This window comes from Clupea harengus, chromosome 8 (assembly GCF_900700415.2).
Source record: "Clupea harengus chromosome 8, Ch_v2.0.2, whole genome shotgun sequence".
NCBI classification, from domain to species: domain Eukaryota; kingdom Metazoa; phylum Chordata; class Actinopteri; order Clupeiformes; family Clupeidae; genus Clupea; species Clupea harengus.
Genome location: NC_045159.1, coordinates 26,681,558 through 26,701,274, shown reverse-complemented (window position 1 = coordinate 26,701,274; position 19,717 = coordinate 26,681,558). Strand labels below are relative to the sequence as shown.

At 45.3% G+C, this 19,717-nt stretch overlaps 1 protein-coding gene across 9 annotated transcripts in view; it reads left to right on the top strand.

The window, feature by feature from the left end:
- Window positions 1-4,935: 4,935 nt before the first annotated feature.
- The window catches only part of acaca (acetyl-CoA carboxylase alpha), a 51,364-nt gene continuing 36,582 nt past the window's right edge, over window positions 4,936-19,717 (top strand). For 8 of the 9 annotated variants that reach the window (XM_031572569.2, XM_031572566.2, XM_031572562.2 and 5 more), the window contains exons 1-21: window positions 4,936-5,142; window positions 6,476-6,725; window positions 10,370-10,502; window positions 10,657-10,795; window positions 11,192-11,301; window positions 11,417-11,498; window positions 11,752-11,850; window positions 12,063-12,169; window positions 12,260-12,370; window positions 12,974-13,183; window positions 13,468-13,638; window positions 14,908-15,069; window positions 15,479-15,642; window positions 15,924-16,074; window positions 16,213-16,316; window positions 16,496-16,723; window positions 17,187-17,337; window positions 17,761-17,895; window positions 18,658-18,804; window positions 19,202-19,390; window positions 19,508-19,608. In XM_031572569.2, coding sequence (XP_031428429.1) covers window positions 6,505-6,725; window positions 10,370-10,502; window positions 10,657-10,795; window positions 11,192-11,301; window positions 11,417-11,498; window positions 11,752-11,850; window positions 12,063-12,169; window positions 12,260-12,370; window positions 12,974-13,183; window positions 13,468-13,638; window positions 14,908-15,069; window positions 15,479-15,642; window positions 15,924-16,074; window positions 16,213-16,316; window positions 16,496-16,723; window positions 17,187-17,337; window positions 17,761-17,895; window positions 18,658-18,804; window positions 19,202-19,390; window positions 19,508-19,608 — 2,915 coding nt within the window. In that variant the 5' untranslated portion in view covers window positions 4,936-5,142; window positions 6,476-6,504. The other variant, XM_042708592.1, reaches the window with a different exon arrangement.

Sequence of the window (19,717 nt, the reverse complement as noted above, 5' to 3'; positions counted from 1 at the left end):
GCCTGAACACAAAAATCAAGACAAATCCTGCAGTTTCGGGAGATGGCAGGTGTCATCAGTACAACACAATATGATAACACCATAATTGCTATAACTTGGTAATAAACATGTCATAGGTGAATCTGCATCATGTGGCCTCTGTGTTCATCTAGTGGTTAGATTGTGCAACTGCAGGGTCCCGACACATGACACAAAAAACATTAGCATATAATAGTTCATATATAGTATATGTATACACTAATTATATAGCAAACAATGAAAAAACTGAAGTTTACTGTCCGAATGTTTATTGACGTAATGGTCGTAACATACAGTATCAATAATGAGTAAAAGAAATGATCACGACTGAGGTATTGACACATTTTATTCTACAATTTGTGCATTTTATCAGTGACCTTTTGCAAAGGGATAAGATAACTTCCTCGAGGGGGTGAACTGAAACAGCGGACAATAAAAGAGCAGGAAGTGTTATTTGACAATAAATAAACAGTTATCCCAGAGAGAGAGAGCCGATCCATCTCCTTTAATGATCCATGACAGTATCAACCTCCTCATTACCAACACAAAAGGCAACAGAGAAGCAGCTTGTCAGGGAAGGCCGTTATCCCACACCCCTGCAGACAACAAACCCTTTCTCAGCCCATCTCCTGCCTTCCCTCCTCTCTGGCACGTCCCCATTTGATAGGGAGAACAAGTGGAGCTATACACCCATACACCCCAAAACAAATGCCAAGCCGAGGGGGCATGTGTTGCACCACAATTGCCAGGATCAAGCGGGCTCCTCAGTCGCAGTTTTTTGACACGGAGATGGGTGGACTCCGATTACCGTCACCGTTCCCCCTCTCAGGCTTGTTCGCAAATTAAATATTACAATGCGAAGGAGAAGGGGAGCAGAATGCAGGCCCCCTCCGAGCTGTCAGTCACTGGGATAAAGGCAGGCCTGACTTGCCAAATAAACAGGGCGCTGGGAGCAGGTAAGGTTACTACGGCCTGGCCGGGCTCGTTCTGCCGCCCTGGCTCCGGTTGCCCGTGACGGGACGGGGGATCGGCTTACCCACGGCTGCCACTTGAAATGGTCCGGTCCAAGTGCCCTGCCTCCTCGTGATGGAGTGATCACTTATTCATCGTGGGGGTACCAAGGGGGAAGGATTATGAATGGGGGTCCTTGTCAGTGGCGGTGCAGGAAACAGCTGACACAAGAGTATCTGTTACTCGCCCCTTCATACACACAGAAAAATACATACTCGCAATTGCACACACACAAACACACACGCAAACACACACACACACACACACACACACACACACATACACACACACATACACACTGAATGCAGTTGCCATCACTCCTTCCATGTTTGTATTTGTATCAGTAGCAGAAAGCCAGCAGAAAGCCAGCAGAGCTCATTAGCATAGACGATACTCAATGTGATGATTAAGTCACCATCAATTCACTCTTTAATGAGTAATCCCTTCCAAATGGGACTAAGGTAAAGTGATTCCACCCCGAAATGAGGTGCAGCTGCGCTGCCAGTGTGAGTGCCTACTGTGTCATTACAGCCAACAAGGTGACTAACCAGGCCTCTTTCATTACCCAACACTGGGCATCGTGTAGCCCGACACCCTGCCACTCAGGAGCCGAGAGAGTGAGAGGGGGGGGGGGATGGAGAAAGAGATGAGAATGCCACCGAACCAAACCTGGCTGTGTTTGTCTCGCCACCTCTCTCTCCTGACACCAGAGAGCCTGCGCTGCCTTTCCACCGTGTGAAATCTCACACTGCCCGCTACTCACAGGGCACTTGGGCTCAAGTGTAGCTGGCACAGTACACAAAGTCTTCCCTTTCTCCACCCAGACTCTTAAAAAGCACACACACACACACACACACACACACACACACACACACACACACACACACACACACACACACACACACACACACACACACACACACACACACACACAGTACCCTCCCTCAGTCTACTGTACACCCCCACTTCCTTGTTGCTGTGGAGATAATGCACCTGCTTGTGTCCCCATCCTCATGGTGGTCATCAGCAGGTGAACCTCCATTCAATAATTTATCGCCACGTCTGCTCTGCTCCTCGGCAGCGGCTGTGAAGCCGAGCAAACGCTTTAATTAAACTGGAGCCCTGCGTCAAAAGCGCCATTCAGGGACGTCAGTCAACGCTCACAGGATGGAGTGTAACCGTAGCCGTTCACTTTCTCCCGTCGCCGCGGTACCCAGGAGCCTGGAGCTCCCATTGTAACAGTCTGCCAGCCTCCAGGAACGTGTAACTGAAGTCACCCGGGGCCCTTTGTGCTGGTTGTAAGCAATATGTTCCAGTGTGTGATGGGTGAGCACGCCGACACAGATTCCTTTCACTGCCCGACTTCTGATACCCAGGGTGTTTGTGTTACAATGCATTTGATTTTTTTTTTGCGGCGACGTCTGACCAATGCGGACATAGGTGTGATGAGGTAATAGGCCTTTCTAGATAATTGCCGCACTTTTTCCATGATGCCTTTCAGACGGTGCATAATGAATTATCATTTATGCCCAGTATGAACCCAATTGCTTTGATGACAGTTCAGATTCTGTACATCAATGTATCTCATTTAAGTCATTTACGTCTGTCATATAAATTAAAGCTCACTGAATTATTGGAACTACCACACGTCTATTGATCTAGTAATCATTCAACTAACTAGGATGTGGTGGGTTTTTTTTGTACAGAAATGATTATGCGTGAACCTGTAAATATATACAGTCTGTAGCCATACAGTACATGTGGCTATATGTGAACGACAGTTATGTTTCTTTTTAAGTAGGAAATTCCACTGTAAAAACCCTTTGAATTAAGCTCTAGGCAGCTGACACACAGATCTAAACCTGGACTCTGCTGCACTCTAGTGGACTGAAATGTATAGTACAAGTTAATTTATCAGGGGGGTTTTCTGTGACTATTGACCATTAAATAAACAATAACTTCAAGAAGTTGCCAAACATATGTTTAATACAAACTTACATCAGTGCATTTATTCTGGATGAAAAGGGGTGATTTTACACCAGTAAGTTACTGATTGCGCAGTGTGTTCCATATAGCATTTTCTTGGCAACATTTCGGATGTAACAGAATTTTCTCTAGCTTCAGTAATCATCTTCATCCAGTTTGACTCTCATCATCTTGCTTCTGATGGACAGCTAACTATAACGGCAACTATAACACGCAACTATAACACGCAATTATGACACACAAATGACACACCTAAACTAGTCTGACAACTGAGAAGAGGGTGAAAATGTGAACCTCTAAAGTCACTTGAGTGTACTTTTTAGTCCCATGTAGAGAGGATATTGGGACTAGTATTAATTAAATGTTCCACTTGAATTACTCTAGAATACATGGGGTAAAAGTGTACTGTATTTTGTTCTTCATGTCAAAGACAATGTCAATTTTTTCGAGTCAATTTCCAAGTCTAGCAAATAAAGTTTCTTCATTTTCCGAAGATTTATTACCCTCAAGGGAAGTTGAGTGCCTACTGACTGTAATTTCTCCATACTTTGGTGTAGTATCATATTGCACCATCAGGGAGCAAAAGATCCTAGAATAGAATAGAATAGAATAGAATAGAATATCTTTATTGTCAATGCACAAGTACAACTAAATTGAGGTAGCAGCTCTCAGACTCAGTGCAGTTGAAAAGTATAAAACAAAGACAATAAAAATATAGACTGAACTATACAGATTTACACTATACAAATACTCAGCTTAGATAAAAAAAAACAAGTAAAAACACAAGACATATTGCACAACAGAGAGACAAATACTCGTCACATCAGGGAAATCATCAGCAACAAAGTAGTTAAGTACTTTATAAAAAAAAATACTAGAAGTTCGTCCACTGATAAATTGTCTGACTTCTCCAAAGATGAATTGGGTGCCATGCCATCAAAGGGTTGTGAGTCTCTCCAGAGCAAAGAGAAAAGAAAAATCCATGTATTAATATCTGTAAAAGAAAAAATATTTTGTTTGTATGAGCTGACTCAGATGCCCTGTGGAACAGATGAGCATGTCATTATAAATGGCATGATACAGACATCATAATTCAGCTGAATTAGCTGTCAGTGTGCAATCGGCTGCTGGTGATATCTTTACAGACTCTAATGCTGTCGGCTACTGTGGCTACAATTACAAGCTGTAAGTGACCATAAGAATTATTGCATAGAAATGTAACAAATCCTTCAATTATACCAACTTGAACAAACTGTTACACTGTATACACATACCGTAAAAGTGTCTATGTGTTTATTTAGAACAAATTATTACAGTTCATCTGAGGGGAAATGATGGGAGCAGGTTTGTGTACCTTTGTGTTGTGTCTGGCAGCACACTGTCTCTCTATCAAGTCAGAAGATCAGGTTGCATCATGGTAGGTCTGTATGCTTTTATGGGGACATCAGGACCTGGTGGCCAGCCAACTAGTGGGAAGTTGGACTGATAACCCAACTGACACTAAAACTTACAGGTGATGCATCAGTTCATATTGATAATTCTCTGAGGAAATTCTCTTTCATTAACCTCTTTCTTAAAAAAAAGTGGTGTTAAGTTTATGCAAATGTTCATTTGATTGGATTGTTTAGTCCAAGCTAAAAAAAAAATGACTTCCTCTTATGCATTTTGCATCATTGGCACTGGATATCAATCTGTTCAAGGAGGCATTTTTTATTTTTATTTCGATTGGTCAGACCATACTATGAGACCATACTGAGTAAGCACGTGGGATACAACGAGATTCTCTCTTATTGGGCACACCCTCCCACAGGTTCGCTTTGAAGAAGCCCGCCCCAGTCACCAAGATGCACTACGATTGGTCCCCGCGCCCGGCGTGAGTCGTCGTTAGGGTCGGAGGTTAACGGCCAGAAGTAACCCCACCCCACATCACACCACCATGATGTTGCTGTCAAAGGCGCTGTTGTAGTCATCATCTAGCTACCTAGGTAGCGTGCCGCTTGTCTCGATATGATGTAACTGCTTAGCATTGCAGGACAACATGTGTACGCCCAGGGGTTGAATCAAGGAAATATTAACAAATCTTTCGGGATTCACTCTTCAGAATTACTTGCCGATTTCTTTTTCACGGTAAGGTGCCATCTAACATAACGCTAAACTGATAAGCGCATTATCTACCTAACGTTACCATTGGAGGATACATCTCCCGTGAGTACGCAGGGATGGAGACCAATTAACGTTTTAATATTTGCTTGCTAACATTAGCTGGATAGCTCACTGGCTAGTAGTAGTTTTGCTAATATCTTTTTAGTAGCTATCGCTAGATAAGTTAGCTAATTGGCTGTGCTAGCTAACGTTGACTGATTCTGTACATGGAATCTATCTGACTGTTATGTAGCAATCATAGTAATCCATGTGTCTGTCGCTTCTGGTAAAAAATGCTGTCATTCTGTCTTCAAACTTGGTAAAAGATTAGTAAGTTGTCAGTACAGGGCAACGATGGTCCGGCCACTTTAAAGCGAGCTAGCTAGGCTCACTGCGATGTTAGTCAGCTTGGCAAGGCATGCACTTTCTAACAAACGAAACCACGTTGCGATTAATGTCACCCATAGCGGTTCACAGACAGTCTACGGTTCAACTATTAATCCAGTTTTTCCGGTCAATCAGCCAAGTACATCTCAAACTAGACGTGTCAGACAGCTAAGGTTAATTTAACCCTATAATGTCACTACGGGTGTTGGCTGGCGTCAGGTCTGGGGTGGTGGTACTCGTCGTTCTCTCCTGGTGAGCATTTATCACATTGTTCAAATATGAAGCGATTGGTTGCAACTGGTCAACTGCTTCTGTTCAGTCACTATAATAACGAATCTTGTTTTCTTACAATGTTTCTGAGCGAGCGGACAGTTGATATCTGGCCAGTGTTTATTTGGATGTTAAGACTTCAGCAGGTCCTAGCTACTGTCACTGGCACATTTTAGCCATCCAATGTCTCCGATTACGGTAAATGCCAGCTCTCTTGTGTATAGGTCCAAGTTCATACAGCCAGATACTTAAGGTTAAGAAGTAGGCTACTACTAGGCTATCAATGATATACATTGAGCCTTTTAAGATTCTTAGTCAAGTGTCCAGTAACAATGCATTCTTAAAAAGGACGTTTGGAATATCTTGACACAATAAGGTCCTTAAGTTTCAGTTATGGGATTTCAGACTTCAATTGTAATACTATGTTTTTGTTTCATCACCAACGGATGGTGCCTCCCTCTGGGGGCAATTACAGTGTTATACTGAGAGCAAGAAATATTTGCCCTTTTGCCTTAGGCTAGTATTTTCCTTGCGTCTGTAGAGGCTTCTTTCACTAAGGCTATTGAATAATTGTGGGACTGAATGTAACCTGTCATCTAATATTGTAGCCGAGAAACAAGCAGACTTTTTTGACATTCTCTCTCTCTCTCTCTCTTCACAGTCTTTGGGGGCTGCCAGCGTCGTTCAGCCATGGCAGAGCAGGAGCATCCTGCTAAGAAGCCTCCAGCTGCAGCTGCGCTGCATTCCCACTTCATGGTGGGCTTGGTCTCCGAGGAGAACTCCGAGGATGAGATCCCGCTCAAACTCGCCCACTTGCTGGACGAGGAGAAGGAACGCTCTCTATCGCCGTCGTCAGTCAGCTCCGACAGCACGAGTGAAATGGGCTTCGATGGAACTGCTCCCAACCTGAGGTAGGCCTTGACCACTACGCCCACTATCACTCCAGCCTCATTTGGTGCCCCCATTGCACAAACACGTTGCGCTGAGCTAGCCAGGCCATTGGGGATGCCTGGAACTGCCAATGCCCAGTTCAGCAACATGATCTATTTATACTTGGGACCTGACAGGATTGCATCTCTGGGAGCTCTGTGCTGCGGTTTCGCCATCCCGGGGGCACTGTGAGCAAAAGAATGAACTCAGGCACAATCCACAGTCATTGGTTAATCAGCAGGGTTTATTTCTGTAGAAAAGGCTGCAGTGCTGCCTGTTACTGCCACACAGAGCCAGCTTGTGCTCGGGAAGCCAGTGATGCTGTCACCCTGCCAACTCTTCTGTCTCTCTCCCTTTCTGCTGCACTTCACACTAGGTAGTAGTAAAGGGTGGATGTGTTTTTGGATGATTAGGCTTTGGATGTGTGTGTTTATTGTGTGTGCCTCTGCTCTCTTCTCGTTTTGCTCTCATGTCATTCAGTGTAATAGTGGGAGTGGATTTATTGTTTGATAAAAAAAAAAAAATACAATTTGTTTAGAAACTTGATTTTTTTTTAGCCCCTTCAAAGTTAGAATTGGAGTTTTAGAGTATAGTCAGTGAAGTCTAACCTGAGTCCTGAGTGGCGAATGTGTACATTTGATAGAGTGCACAGATCATGGCACAGTGTTCAGTTTTAGATTCAGATTTCATATTTTTCTCTTATATTAGAGTACTTATTTATTTATTTGGTCTAGTCAGGTTTGGAATATGTGTCATTGATTTTGAGCTTAAAGTAACATTATGTTACAATTTCACCTTAAAATAACAGCTTCAAAATAATCTTGGTGGTACACTGACTTGTAATATGGAGAATGGTGTCTGTACCACTGCCACAGTACGCCTGGTGCGCCTGCTACTGCACTATGTAACGTTGGGGTACACAGCGCAAGACCAATCGTGAGAACTACGTAATGCTTTATGGCACCACCTCATGCAACAACAACTAGACCCCTGCACTAGCTAGAAGAGAAAGCTAGCGCAGTATTATCTGTATGGACATCGTGGCAGAGGTGATGAAGAAACAGAGGAAGACGTTGTCGGAGGATAGGAAGAGAAAAAGGGAGAGTAACCAAGCAAGAGACCGAACAAGTAATCAAGCAAGTAACCGAGCAAGAGACCGAACAAGTAACCGAGCAAGAGACCGAACAAGTAACCAAGCAAGTAACCGAGCAAGAGATCGAACAAGTAACCAAGCAAGAGACCGAACAAGTAACCAAGCAAGAGATCGAACAAGTAACCAAGCAAGTAACCGAGCAAGAGATCGAACAAGTAACCGAGCAAGTCAGATGCCGAGCTGGCCTTCTCTCTGTTGGTCTAGTCAGTAATAACGTGTTAGTTGTCCTGCTATGTCTTGTGTTGTGCTTGCTTGATGTTTGGCTATGTTTGGAAAGTTGTCGACTCGCTAAATTTCATCATAAACATCCCTGCCAATGTTATTTATGAAAGAATTCGACGTAGGCTGTAACCTTATTGGTGTCATGCCTGTCTCACAGAAAATTGTAGTTTTTCCACATGTCCAAAGTCATCAACCTGTTCTGTCGCATGCTAGCAGTAGATTACACATACTCCACATTCAAACCCTTAGATAATATGCGCTAGCGTATATGGGCTGAAAATGCGAGCAGTATTTCAGAAAAAGTTAAATGTGTCATTCTTTTATTTGTTATTCTTTGGTTATGTTCGTGTTCATCTTCAATGTCACAATACATTAAAATATGCAGTGTGATATTTGTGTAAAATCTTGTAATATTAGTACATGCTTTTTTGGCTTCTGCTCTTTGCCGGTTCCATATCGTTCAGCTTGTCAACAAATACACGTGTACATTGTCCATTAGGGGGTCTCGAAGCGCGATTTGTATTTACGACAGTGGTGTTAAAGTGAGATACACTCTGCAACTTCAGGGGTAACTCAGTAGAAAAAAAATGGCAATTCTTCCAGAATGTGACCTTTAACTTTGAGTGAGCCAGCTTTTAGAACTTTAAAAAATGTTTTCCCACATTGTGAAAAGAGTTGGATTCTGTTCACGTGTGCTTCAGTTTTTTTTTTTTTTTACATTTATGATTGAATTCAAGTTTACTTATCCTGAATAACCTGAGATGATGCATTCAAACCCTCCCTCCATCACCTGATTGCTAGTTTCCAGTGTTGTTATCGTTCTTGTTCCTTTTGTTAGCCCCATGCATTGAAGTTAGCCTGATGACAGCCGCTGTGGCTAAGACAGCAGGCCCTGCAGCAGGGGCAGACAGTGGGTGGACCCTCCCTCTTCCTTCTCTCCTATTGGGTGTTAGCAGTAGGGGGAGGCTCCCTTATTGCGGATGAGAGGACTGTCTAACAGGGCCCTTTGTTGTTGTTGTTGTTGTTGTTGTGTTGCAGTTATGTGTTTGTGTTATGTGTGTTTGCTGAATTTAGGGCCTCCCGAGGAAGCCCATAGAATGTAGCCGTGTGTGTGTGTGTGTGTGTGTGTGTGTGTGTGTGTGTGTGTGTGTGTGTGTGTGTGTGTGTGTGTGTGTGTGTGTGTGTGTGTGTGTGTGTGTGTGTGTGTGTGTGTGTGTGTGTGTGTGTGTGTGTGTGGCTGGCACAGGACCAGACATGCCTCCATTAAGCAAAGAAATTCCTTCCTACAATTTTGCTGCCTCACTCCCCGTAGAGAATAGCAGAATAAACGGTCCTTCTGCTGATAACAAACCATACTGTAGAATTCAGCCCCACGAAGGTCAGGCTGTCAGGAGTGCATCTTACCCTTCCACAGCTTTTAGAGTCACACTGACTAAATATATTATAGCAGAGAGAAAAGAGTACAAAATATGAATCCAGTTATTGAAAGAGAGAATCAGTAAATCAAGATTTGCAAAAACAATGATATTCCAATGCTACATGCAAAAATATAGAACATTTTGGTCACACATATAGACATCAATTAGAAACGTCTTTACAATCCTGTGGTGCTTAAAAAAAAAGAAACTGACAATTTTCAAACTAGGCACTTGGCAAAGGTTTTTTGGAGGAGCAGGGAATGGGGTCTGATGTAGCCTATATATATTTAGCCTTCTGTGAAGAGACTGCATTGCTGATAAATGTGAAGTGTTTTTCCATGAGTCAGCTGTATTGATTTTTCCTCCCAGAGGAAGGAACCTTATGTCACACCGGCCTAGCCATCGATTGGATGGAAAAGACAGGGCCATTCATTCTCAAATCTGAGCTCAAGGCTTTAAGTTCTTGAGGTCAGTGATTTGCTGAAAGACTAAAGTTCTTAGAAGAACCTTAAGAAATAACATCATTGATGGCTTAAATGTAATTACATAGCTACCCAATAATACTTTTTTTTCATGAAGTTGCCTGATGAGGCTTATGAGGCAAAGTTGGCACCCTTAAACAGCACCTTTTAAGGGCACCTTTCTGTTCTGTTTGCTTTGTGTTTCATCATGGAGGTTCTGACCGCCCCAAAACAGTTGCCAGTAGACACTATGCAGAGATGCGGACTACATCGCATTCCAAAAAGTGTGGATATGAAGAAATTTGAATACTGAGATTAGAGATGTTGCTAGCGTTTCATATAGTGAAGGCTTTTCTCTAATGATCCTGCAGGCCAAGCATGTCAGGCCTCCACCTGATGAAGCAGGGCAGAGACCGAAGACGTATTGACCTACAGAGGGACTTCACCGTGGCATCACCTGCAGAGTTTGTCACCCGCTTCGGGGGCAACAAAGTCATTGAAAAGGTAAGGCCTGTCTGTCTGTCTGTCTGTCTGTCTGGGGCGCGTGGCTCAATGCTCAGTTCCTTTGAAGTGTGTGCGTTAAGGCTCTTTGAAGTGTGTGCGTTAAGGCTCTTTGAAGTGTGTGCGTTAAGGCTCTTTGCATAACCTTTCGTGGCAGGTCCTCATCGCCAATAACGGCATCGCCGCTGTGAAGTGCATGCGCTCCATTCGCCGCTGGGCTTACGAGATGTTCCGGAACGAGCGCATCATCCGCTTCGTGGTCATGGTTACGCCAGAGGATCTGAAGGCCAATGCTGGTGAGTTGGACGTGTGTGTTTGTGTGTGTGTTTGTGTGTGTGTGTGTTTGGTGTGTGTGTGTGTGTGGTGGGCAGAGGGGGAAGGTGGCAGGAGCTTAGTATCTCAGTTGTGGCCCTGCTGAACAGCCAGCTAATGATCCGGAAAGATCCGCCACAAAGAGAGAGCCCAAATGTGTTTGAACAGCACAGGGTCCTGGAGGTTATGTTTACTTGGGCGTGATTTGGCTGACCCCAGTTTAAGCTTTTAGCCAAGGCAAGGGGCTTGCACAATGGCAGAGGAAGTTTTCACTGTCAGACTGTACCAAATACTATGGAGAAGGGGAGTCTGTGAGGCTCTATGAGATAAAGATGCGGGGTCTTTGTGTTTATATATATATATGTGTATCCTGTTTACAGAGTACATTAAAATGGCTGACCACTACGTGCCTGTGCCCGGGGGGACAAATAACAACAATTACGCCAATGTTGAACTCATTCTGGACATTGCCAAACGGATACCCGTCCAGGTATAATTTGAGCCGTCGGAAATCTCCCAGTGTCCTATGTGTTGAGTGTGAATATATTATCAGAGTTGTTCATTCCAACATGTCCCTCTGATTGACCTTTGCCCTTCTCTAACAGGCAGTGTGGGCAGGCTGGGGCCACGCATCAGAGAATCCCAAACTACCAGAGCTGCTGCACAAGAACGGAATCGCTTTCATGGGTCTGTGACTATTAACAGGGCTTTGCGGTGACCAATGTATCATTTAACTTTAGTCATTTCCTCTATCCCTTAAGTCTTCTGGTTTTCAGTCATTTGAGAAATGTGTGAGTCACAGGCTAATTCTGCAAAGAGCAACAGTTGCACTGAATTAAGTTACAATGGCAGTGGCTACTGTACTTTTTGAGGAACACTCATACAATGATCTTGTGTCCGCTCAATCCCTGAAACAGTGTTTTCCTGTTTCTGACCACAGGTCCACCCAGCCAGGCCATGTGGGCTCTGGGCGATAAGATTGCCTCTTCCATTGTGGCCCAGACTGCAGGCATACCCACCCTGCCCTGGAGTGGATCAGGTCTGTCCTCCATAATGGCATGGAGCTACTGCAGTCTTCACTTACCAACATTGACATGGCTGAATCTGACATGACTGTGTGTCTGTGTCTGTGTCTGTGTCTGTGTCTGTGTCTGTGTCTGTGTGTGTGTGTGTGTGTGTGTGTGTGTTTGTCTGTGTGTGTGTCTGTGTGTGTGTCTGTGTGTGTGTGTGTGTATACGTGTGTCCTTTCAGGTCTCACTGTTGAGTGGTCTGAGAGCGACCAGAAGAAGAGAATCATCAACGTGCCCCCAGAGCTCTATGAGTTAGGGTGCATCCAGGATGTAGAGGAAGGATTAAAGGTACAGTAACCCTTCATGTTCAGTGCCTAGCCTACACATGACTCCTGTGCATAGAGTCCTTGGTTTCTGATGGAATGATGCACTCAACAGGGTGCGGAAAAGGTGGGCTACCCCGTCATGATCAAGGCCTCCGAGGGAGGTGGAGGGAAGGGCATCCGCAAGGTCAACTGTGCCGATGATTTCCCCAACCTCTTCAGACAAGTGAGTGAGCACCACCAGTGCGCCAGTTCAACCAATATAAGGCACACACACCACCGGGTATTAGTTATCGGCGTACTGCCTAAACATCAAGATGGGAGACAATGGAAAGAGGGAACGTCCTGATGTTCTGTGTTTATGTAGCAACTATCAGAACTATCAGTCAGAAGTCATGAGGAGAGTGTATGTCATTCCGTGAGGGCCAGACACAGGTGCTGCGTAAACAAAACAGAATAACGCTTCATGTGAATCAAAATTTTAAGTAAGTACGTTTACACATATCAGGAATTTTCTTTGCCATTTTGGTGCATAGCAATAAACATAGTAAGTACTACAGAAACATAAGAAAACAATATAGAAAATATATACAGAATATGTTAAAGTGAAAATGAAAGAAGCTGTACAATTTGTGCAGGAATGTAGGTCAGTCAGTATGTCTACACTGTCAGTATGTCTATGCAGGTGTTGGACTTCAGTGTGTGTGTGTGTGTGTGTGTAGCACACAGTGGTGTTAACGTTAAAGACTCTCCCTGTGGTTCTCAGGCAGGAGCAGTTATATTTGTGTTGGTGACTCACCACTCCGTCCTTCTCACCCGTGTCTCACAGGTTCAGACGGAGGTGCCAGGCTCGCCCATTTTTGTCATGGAGCTGGCGAAACACGCGCGCCACCTGGAGGTGCAGATCCTGGCCGACCAGTACGGCAACGCCATCTCCCTGTTCGGCCGCGACTGCTCCGTCCAGCGGCGCCACCAGAAGATCATCGAGGAGGCCCCGGCGACCATCGCCACCTCAGACGTCTTCGAGGACATGGAGAGAGTCAGTGGCCCCCCATCTTCAGACATCTCTAGTGCAGTCTCACGATCGACATGCCAGAAGGATTTTTAAATGTTTAAAGTAGTTTTTTTTTTTAAATGATTGAAAGTTGAATATGGGTTTTCTGAAAGGGGTAAGATGAGAGTTGCTTGCTGCTTGATGTTTTCATGACTGGGGGGGTCGGGGGGGTATTTTAATATTCTAAGTAATAATAAGTGTTTAATTGACTATAAAGTTGCCTTAGGTTGTTGTGAGTGGAGTTAAATGAGGGTTGCTTGCTTCCTCAGTGTGCGGTGCGGCTGGCTAAGATGGTGGGCTATGTGAGTGCGGGGACAGTGGAGTACCTCTACAGTCCCGACAGCAGCTTCTACTTCCTGGAGCTGAACCCACGTCTGCAGGTGGAACACCCCTGCACTGAGATGGTAGCCGATGTCAACCTGCCCGCTGCCCAGCTACAGGTACTGTGTGTGTGTGTGTGTGTGTGTGTGTGTGTGTGTGTGTGTGTGTGTGTGTGTGTGTGTGTGTGTGTGTGTGTGTGTGGTTGTTGTTAGAGCGTCTGTGTTTGTGTGCGCATGCACGTGTGTGTCTGCTTTGATAATGAAACATTTGGAATGACAAAGACGTATATGTGAATGATTTCATGCCCCAGCTAACACCAGTTGTCCCTGGTTATATGTTGAGTGAATGGATGTACTGTTGCTGTTGTGTTTTGCTGGTGTATTTTCTCAGGCCCACGCTGTTAAGCAGCACGTGATCAATTTCCTTTTCTTTTTTGTGCTGTAGCTCTGGAAGAACACTATGTACTCACCCTGTGGACATGCGCAGACATACCACACACACACATACACACACACACACACACACACACACATACACACACACACACACACACACATACACACATACACACATACATACATACATACACACATACATACATACACACATAGACATGCGCAGACATACCACACACACACACACACACACACACACACACACACATACATACACACACATATATACACACACATATACACTCACATACACACTCACATCCACACACACACACACACATACATATACATACACACACATATACATATACATTCACACACATATACATACACACACATATACATACTCACATCCACACACTGCAGCACATCCACACACTGCAGCACATCATCACCAGCTCCATACCTCCACATCGGTGGTAATGAGTAGGGTTAGGGCGGGGCGGGGCGGGGCGGTGCGGTGCGGTGCAGGAACACACTGACCCCCTGCTGTAGGGACCCCCACAGACCCACTCACCCGTGGCTCAGTGCCCCAGTCACGGGAGCATTCATGTGTATGTAGGTCAGTGGAGCCTCCTCTGACTGTTCTTAAAGGACAGGGCTCTTATGTAACACACTGCCTCCATGCAGTGGGTTACTATGGGGGGAGAAACTGGATTATGTTTTTTTGTTTGTTTGTTTGTTTGTTGTTGTTTATTTCTTTTTAAAAAGAGGTTCAGAAGTGGTCCCTTGTTAGAATTCCAGTGGATGGTCAAGACAGAATGAAATGAGACACAACAATGAAGAGTAGAATAGCTGTGCTTTTTTGTGCATATAAATCTGTCAAGAAAAAACATAATGACTGATCTTAGGCTTGAAAATATGGCATGATTGAACTGAGGTGAGGTGAAGATTTCAGACGTGTGTGTGTGTGCTTGTGTGTGTTTGTCTCAGATCGCCATGGGCATCCCTCTGCACCGCATTAAGGACATTCGCATGATGTATGGCGTGCAGCCGTGGGGAGACTCGCCCATCGACTTTGAGGGGCTCTTTGCTGCCCCCTCTCCACGAGGACACGTCATTGCAGCCCGCATCACCAGTGAGAACCCAGATGAGGTGTGTTAAAGGATGAAGGGTACTTCGAGGATGCTTTTTGTGTGTGTCTTAGTGCACTTCAATATAGTATACAACGACTGGTAGAAGGAATGGTACTCAATGGTAGGGGAGAGCGGGGTAAGTGCTCACTGCTCTCTAGAAATAAGGGCACAATCTCAAGTAAATGGATGAGAATTTTGCGCTGAAATATGATATGACCGCACAACGTATACGAAACATGTGCCCAAGACTTGGGTCTTTCATTTGGTACAACATTTTCAGCATTATGATGAATCCTTTGCAGTCATTGTGTGAGAAACTGAAAAGTGAGACCACTTGCCCTGCTCTCCCCTCCTGAGTAAAATAATAATAGTTTTCAAACTGTGAGTGTCCTGACTGTACCGTGTCTGTGTCTGTGTTTTTGTGTCAGGGGTTCAAGCCCAGCTCGGGCACCGTGCAGGAGCTCAACTTCCGCAGCAATAAGAACGTGTGGGGCTACTTCAGTGTGGCGGCGGCCGGGGGTCTGCACGAGTTCGCAGACTCTCAGTTTGGCCACTGCTTCTCCTGGGGGGAGAACCGAGAGGAGGCCATCTCGTGAGTGCAACTTACCTCCATCAGCCTCACCTCCAACACCTCCAACACCCTCGCCTCCAACACCCAAACCTCCAACCAACTCTCACTGGCTGTCCTCAAGCTCGACACATGCATTGTTGTGTTCTATGCATCAAAAATATACTGTGACTGTTGTGTTTAGACTTTGCTTAGATGTGTCTGGTTCATTTGTGCAGTCATTTTGCTAAAGCACAAAGGACTAACAAAGGACTTCCAAGATGCTCTATTTCTAACTGACCTCCTCATGTTGTGTCTCCTCTTAGTAACATGGTGGTAGCTCTGAAGGAGCTGTCCATCAGAGGAGACTTCAGGACCACGGTGGAGTATCTCATCAAGCTGCTGGAGACGGAGAGCTTTCAGCACAACAGCATCGACACAGGCTGGTTAGACAGGCTGATTTCTGAGAAGATGCAGGTGAGGCAAAGCATACAGGAGCATTTGACCGTTTGTGTGCAAGTATGAGGCCTTCACTGTACCCGGGTCAAGTCGCATTCATGATTTTAGCTTTCCGAACTATGTGGAGGGAGTGTTCTACATGTGTGTTGTTTGCAGGCTGAGAGGCCTGACACCATGCTGGGGATCGTCAGCGGAGCACTCCATGTGGCTGATGTCAGCTTCAGGAACAGTGTATCCAACTTCCTGCACTCGCTGGAAAGGTACAGTGTCTGTTTTTCACACTCAGAATTTCTCTGTGGCATAGACTGATGACCAGGTCTTTTGTTCAGGGTTGATCTGTCTCTCTGTACCTTATTCTTTCCCTTTCTTTCCTATCTTTCTTTCATATCTTTCTCTTCCGATCTTTCTTCTCTCTCTCTCTCTCTCTCTGTCACCACAGGGGTCAGGTGTTGCCCGCTCACACGCTGCTGAACACGGTGGACGTGGAGCTGATCTACGAGGGCACTAAGTACGTGCTGACCGTGACCCGTCAGTCGCCCAACTCCTACGTGGTGATCATGAACTGCTCGTCGGCCGAGGTGGACGTGCACCGGCTCAGTGACGGAGGCCTGCTGCTCTCCTACGACGGCTCCAGCTACACCACCTACATGAAGGAGGAGATCGACAGGTGAGTCGTCTCACAGAGCGTTATGTTCAGGTAGACTAGGAGGAATGGACGCGCACACACACGCACATGTGCAGTTGTCCACCTAGAAGTGTGAAAGTGCTGTGAGAAAGGGATTTTGAGATCTAAACATAGATTTCACTTTGCGTCGTAGGTTTTATAGCGTTTGGGTTTTCCTCCTGTGTTGTCGATGTTTTAGTGGCTGTTTTGAAGTTTTAATTTAGCTGTGATGTGAGCATGATGAAATGCAGCTTTAAACTGCTGCCTTTGTGGAAACAAATTATTATTACTTTTTTTTTTTATTATTCATTCACTTGAAATATGAGCGTGCAAAACTAAAGTAGCAGGGAAATGAAATGGAAATGATTGGTTGAAGAGACCTCCTGAGCTCCTCTTGCTCTGCTAATGATTGAGTTAAATATCCATCGTTCATTCCCGCGCTCCTCCGTCTCCTCCTCCTCTTTAGGTACCGCATCACCATCGGCAACAAGACGTGTGTGTTTGAGAAGGAGAACGACCCGTCTCTGCTGCGCTCGCCCTCGGCTGGCAAACTCATCCAGTACACCGTGGAGGACGGGGGACACGTGTTCAATGGCCACTGCTATGCTGAAATAGAGGTGTGTGTGTGTGTGTGTGTGTGTGTGTGTGTGTGTGTGTGAGTGTGAGTGTGAGTGTGTGTTTGCATGGGCTCAGGTGAAGAAGATGGTGATGACGGTGTGTGTGTGTGTGTGTGTGTGTGTTTGCATGGGCTCAGGTGATGAAGATGGTGATGGTGTGTGTGTGTGTGATATGACCCTGTGTTTGCATGGGCTCAGGCGATGAAGATGGTGTGTGTGTGTGTGTGTGTGTGTGTGTGTGTGTGTGTGTGTGTGTGTGTGATATGACCCTGTGTTTGCATGGGCTCAGGCGATGAAGATGGTGATTGTGTGTGTGTGTGTGATATGACCCTGTGTTTGCATGGGCTCAGGCGATGAAGATGGTGATTGTGTGTGTGTGTGTGTGTGTGTGTGTTATCTGACCCTGTGTTTGCATGGGCTCAGGTGATGAAGATGGTGATGACGCTGACTGCGATGGAGTCTGGCTGTATTCACTATGTGAAGAGAGCCGGAGCCGTCCTGGAACCTGGCTGTGTGATCGCCAAACTACAGCTGGACGACCCCAGCAGAGTGCAACAGGTCAGACTTGGTGTTTGTGGTTGAGTGGATGTCATGATTGGCTGTTCAGTAGCCACAAAGCATTACAGACATATTTACAAATGTTTATTGAGTATTCCTAATGCATCATAGTGACTGACTGATAAGATCTCTATATAACTCTGTACAAACAGACATGACTGCTCATAAAGCATTATGATGCAGTATAAGCCCAGCACAACTGTTGTAATGGAAGCTTGTATGGAGTCGCATACGGCTCCATAATGAGCGTTTGGTGAATAAACAGCATTTTACATAAGGCCAAGATGTCATCACTGCCAATATAAAGAAGTGTTTCTGATACTTTAAGCTGTAAGGGCTTATACTATAACATTGTAACGCTTAATGAGTGCAGTTATTACTATGTATAAAAAGTGATATAGACTTATGTTAATCATTATGAAGGCATTATGAATACTTTGTAACCCTTTATGAATATGTTTATAATGCTTTATGGATACGGGGTTTAAACACCAATGTAGTGTTTAAGTTTTCCAAATCTTGAAAATATCTTGTTTCTCAAGCTTGTATGGATTTGTGAGGTATCGTTACAGAAATGATAGTTAGCCAGCGCTGGTCCTAGGTGTTCTTTGCCTCCAACTTTGAGTTACTTGATGCCAATTATTGCAATGGATACTATTCAATACTGAAATTATTATTGACATAATGTGTCTCTCGCTCGCTCTCTCGCTCTCTCTCTCTCTCTCTCTCTCTCTCTCGCTCTCTCTCTCTCTGGGCCTCCAGGCGGAGCTGCACCACGGGGCCCTGCCCGTCATCCAGGCGGTGGCCCTGAGAGGGGAGAAGCTGCACAGGGTCTTCCACAACACCCTGGACCACCTGCTGCACGTCATGAACGGATACTGCCTGCCCGAGCCCTTCTTCGGTGGCAAGGTCTCAGAGCCTCCTCACGTCCTACCACAGCACATGCACCTCTAGTAGTTTACACATCAGCACTTTCCTGACAAATGATTTTATCTGGCATTTTGCATTGCCTTTTGAACAACGGCCTGTAGCTAATATATATGTCATAGTATTTTAATTATACAGTTAGGTCCGGTTGAACAATGTATTAATTGCTGACGAGACATTCCATGAGTGGACATATCCTAGCACAACCCTACTCACACGTGTCATATAGCTTAAATATATAGCTATAGGACTGGAGGGCTAGGTGTTGTGTACTCTTATTTCTACAGTGCTGTTGGTGTTTGGATGTGTAATAGAGTGTGTGTGTGTGTGTGTGTGTGTGTGTGTGTGTGAATGTGAATGTGAATGATGGTGTTCACAGCTGAAGGAGTGGGTGGAGCGGCTGATGAAGACGCTGAGGGACCCTTCGCTGCCCCTGCTGGAGCTGCAGGACATCATGACCAGCGTCTCCGGGCGCATCCCCCCCGCCGTGGAGAAGTCCATCAAGAAAGAAATGGCCCAGTACGCCAGCAACATCACCTCAGTCCTCTGCCAGTTCCCCAGCCAGCAGGTACACACACACACACACACACACACTCACTCACAGTTTGTGAAAGACTGACCACAGGAATAAAGGAAAATAATTGTGTAGTCTACAGAGTGTCACGTCTAATCTTCCCTCGCCTAGATTGCCAATATCCTGGATAGTCACGCGGCCACTCTTAACCGGAAGTCAGAGCGCGAGGTCTTCTTCATGAACACCCAGAGCATTGTGCAGCTGGTCCAGAAGTAAGTCTTCAGCTCCTTATACACAACACTAGCCATCCAGGAGGCATTGATCTCTGTGTCACCACTCTGACCCTGTGACCTAACATGCATGAGGCGGAGTGGCTGAACG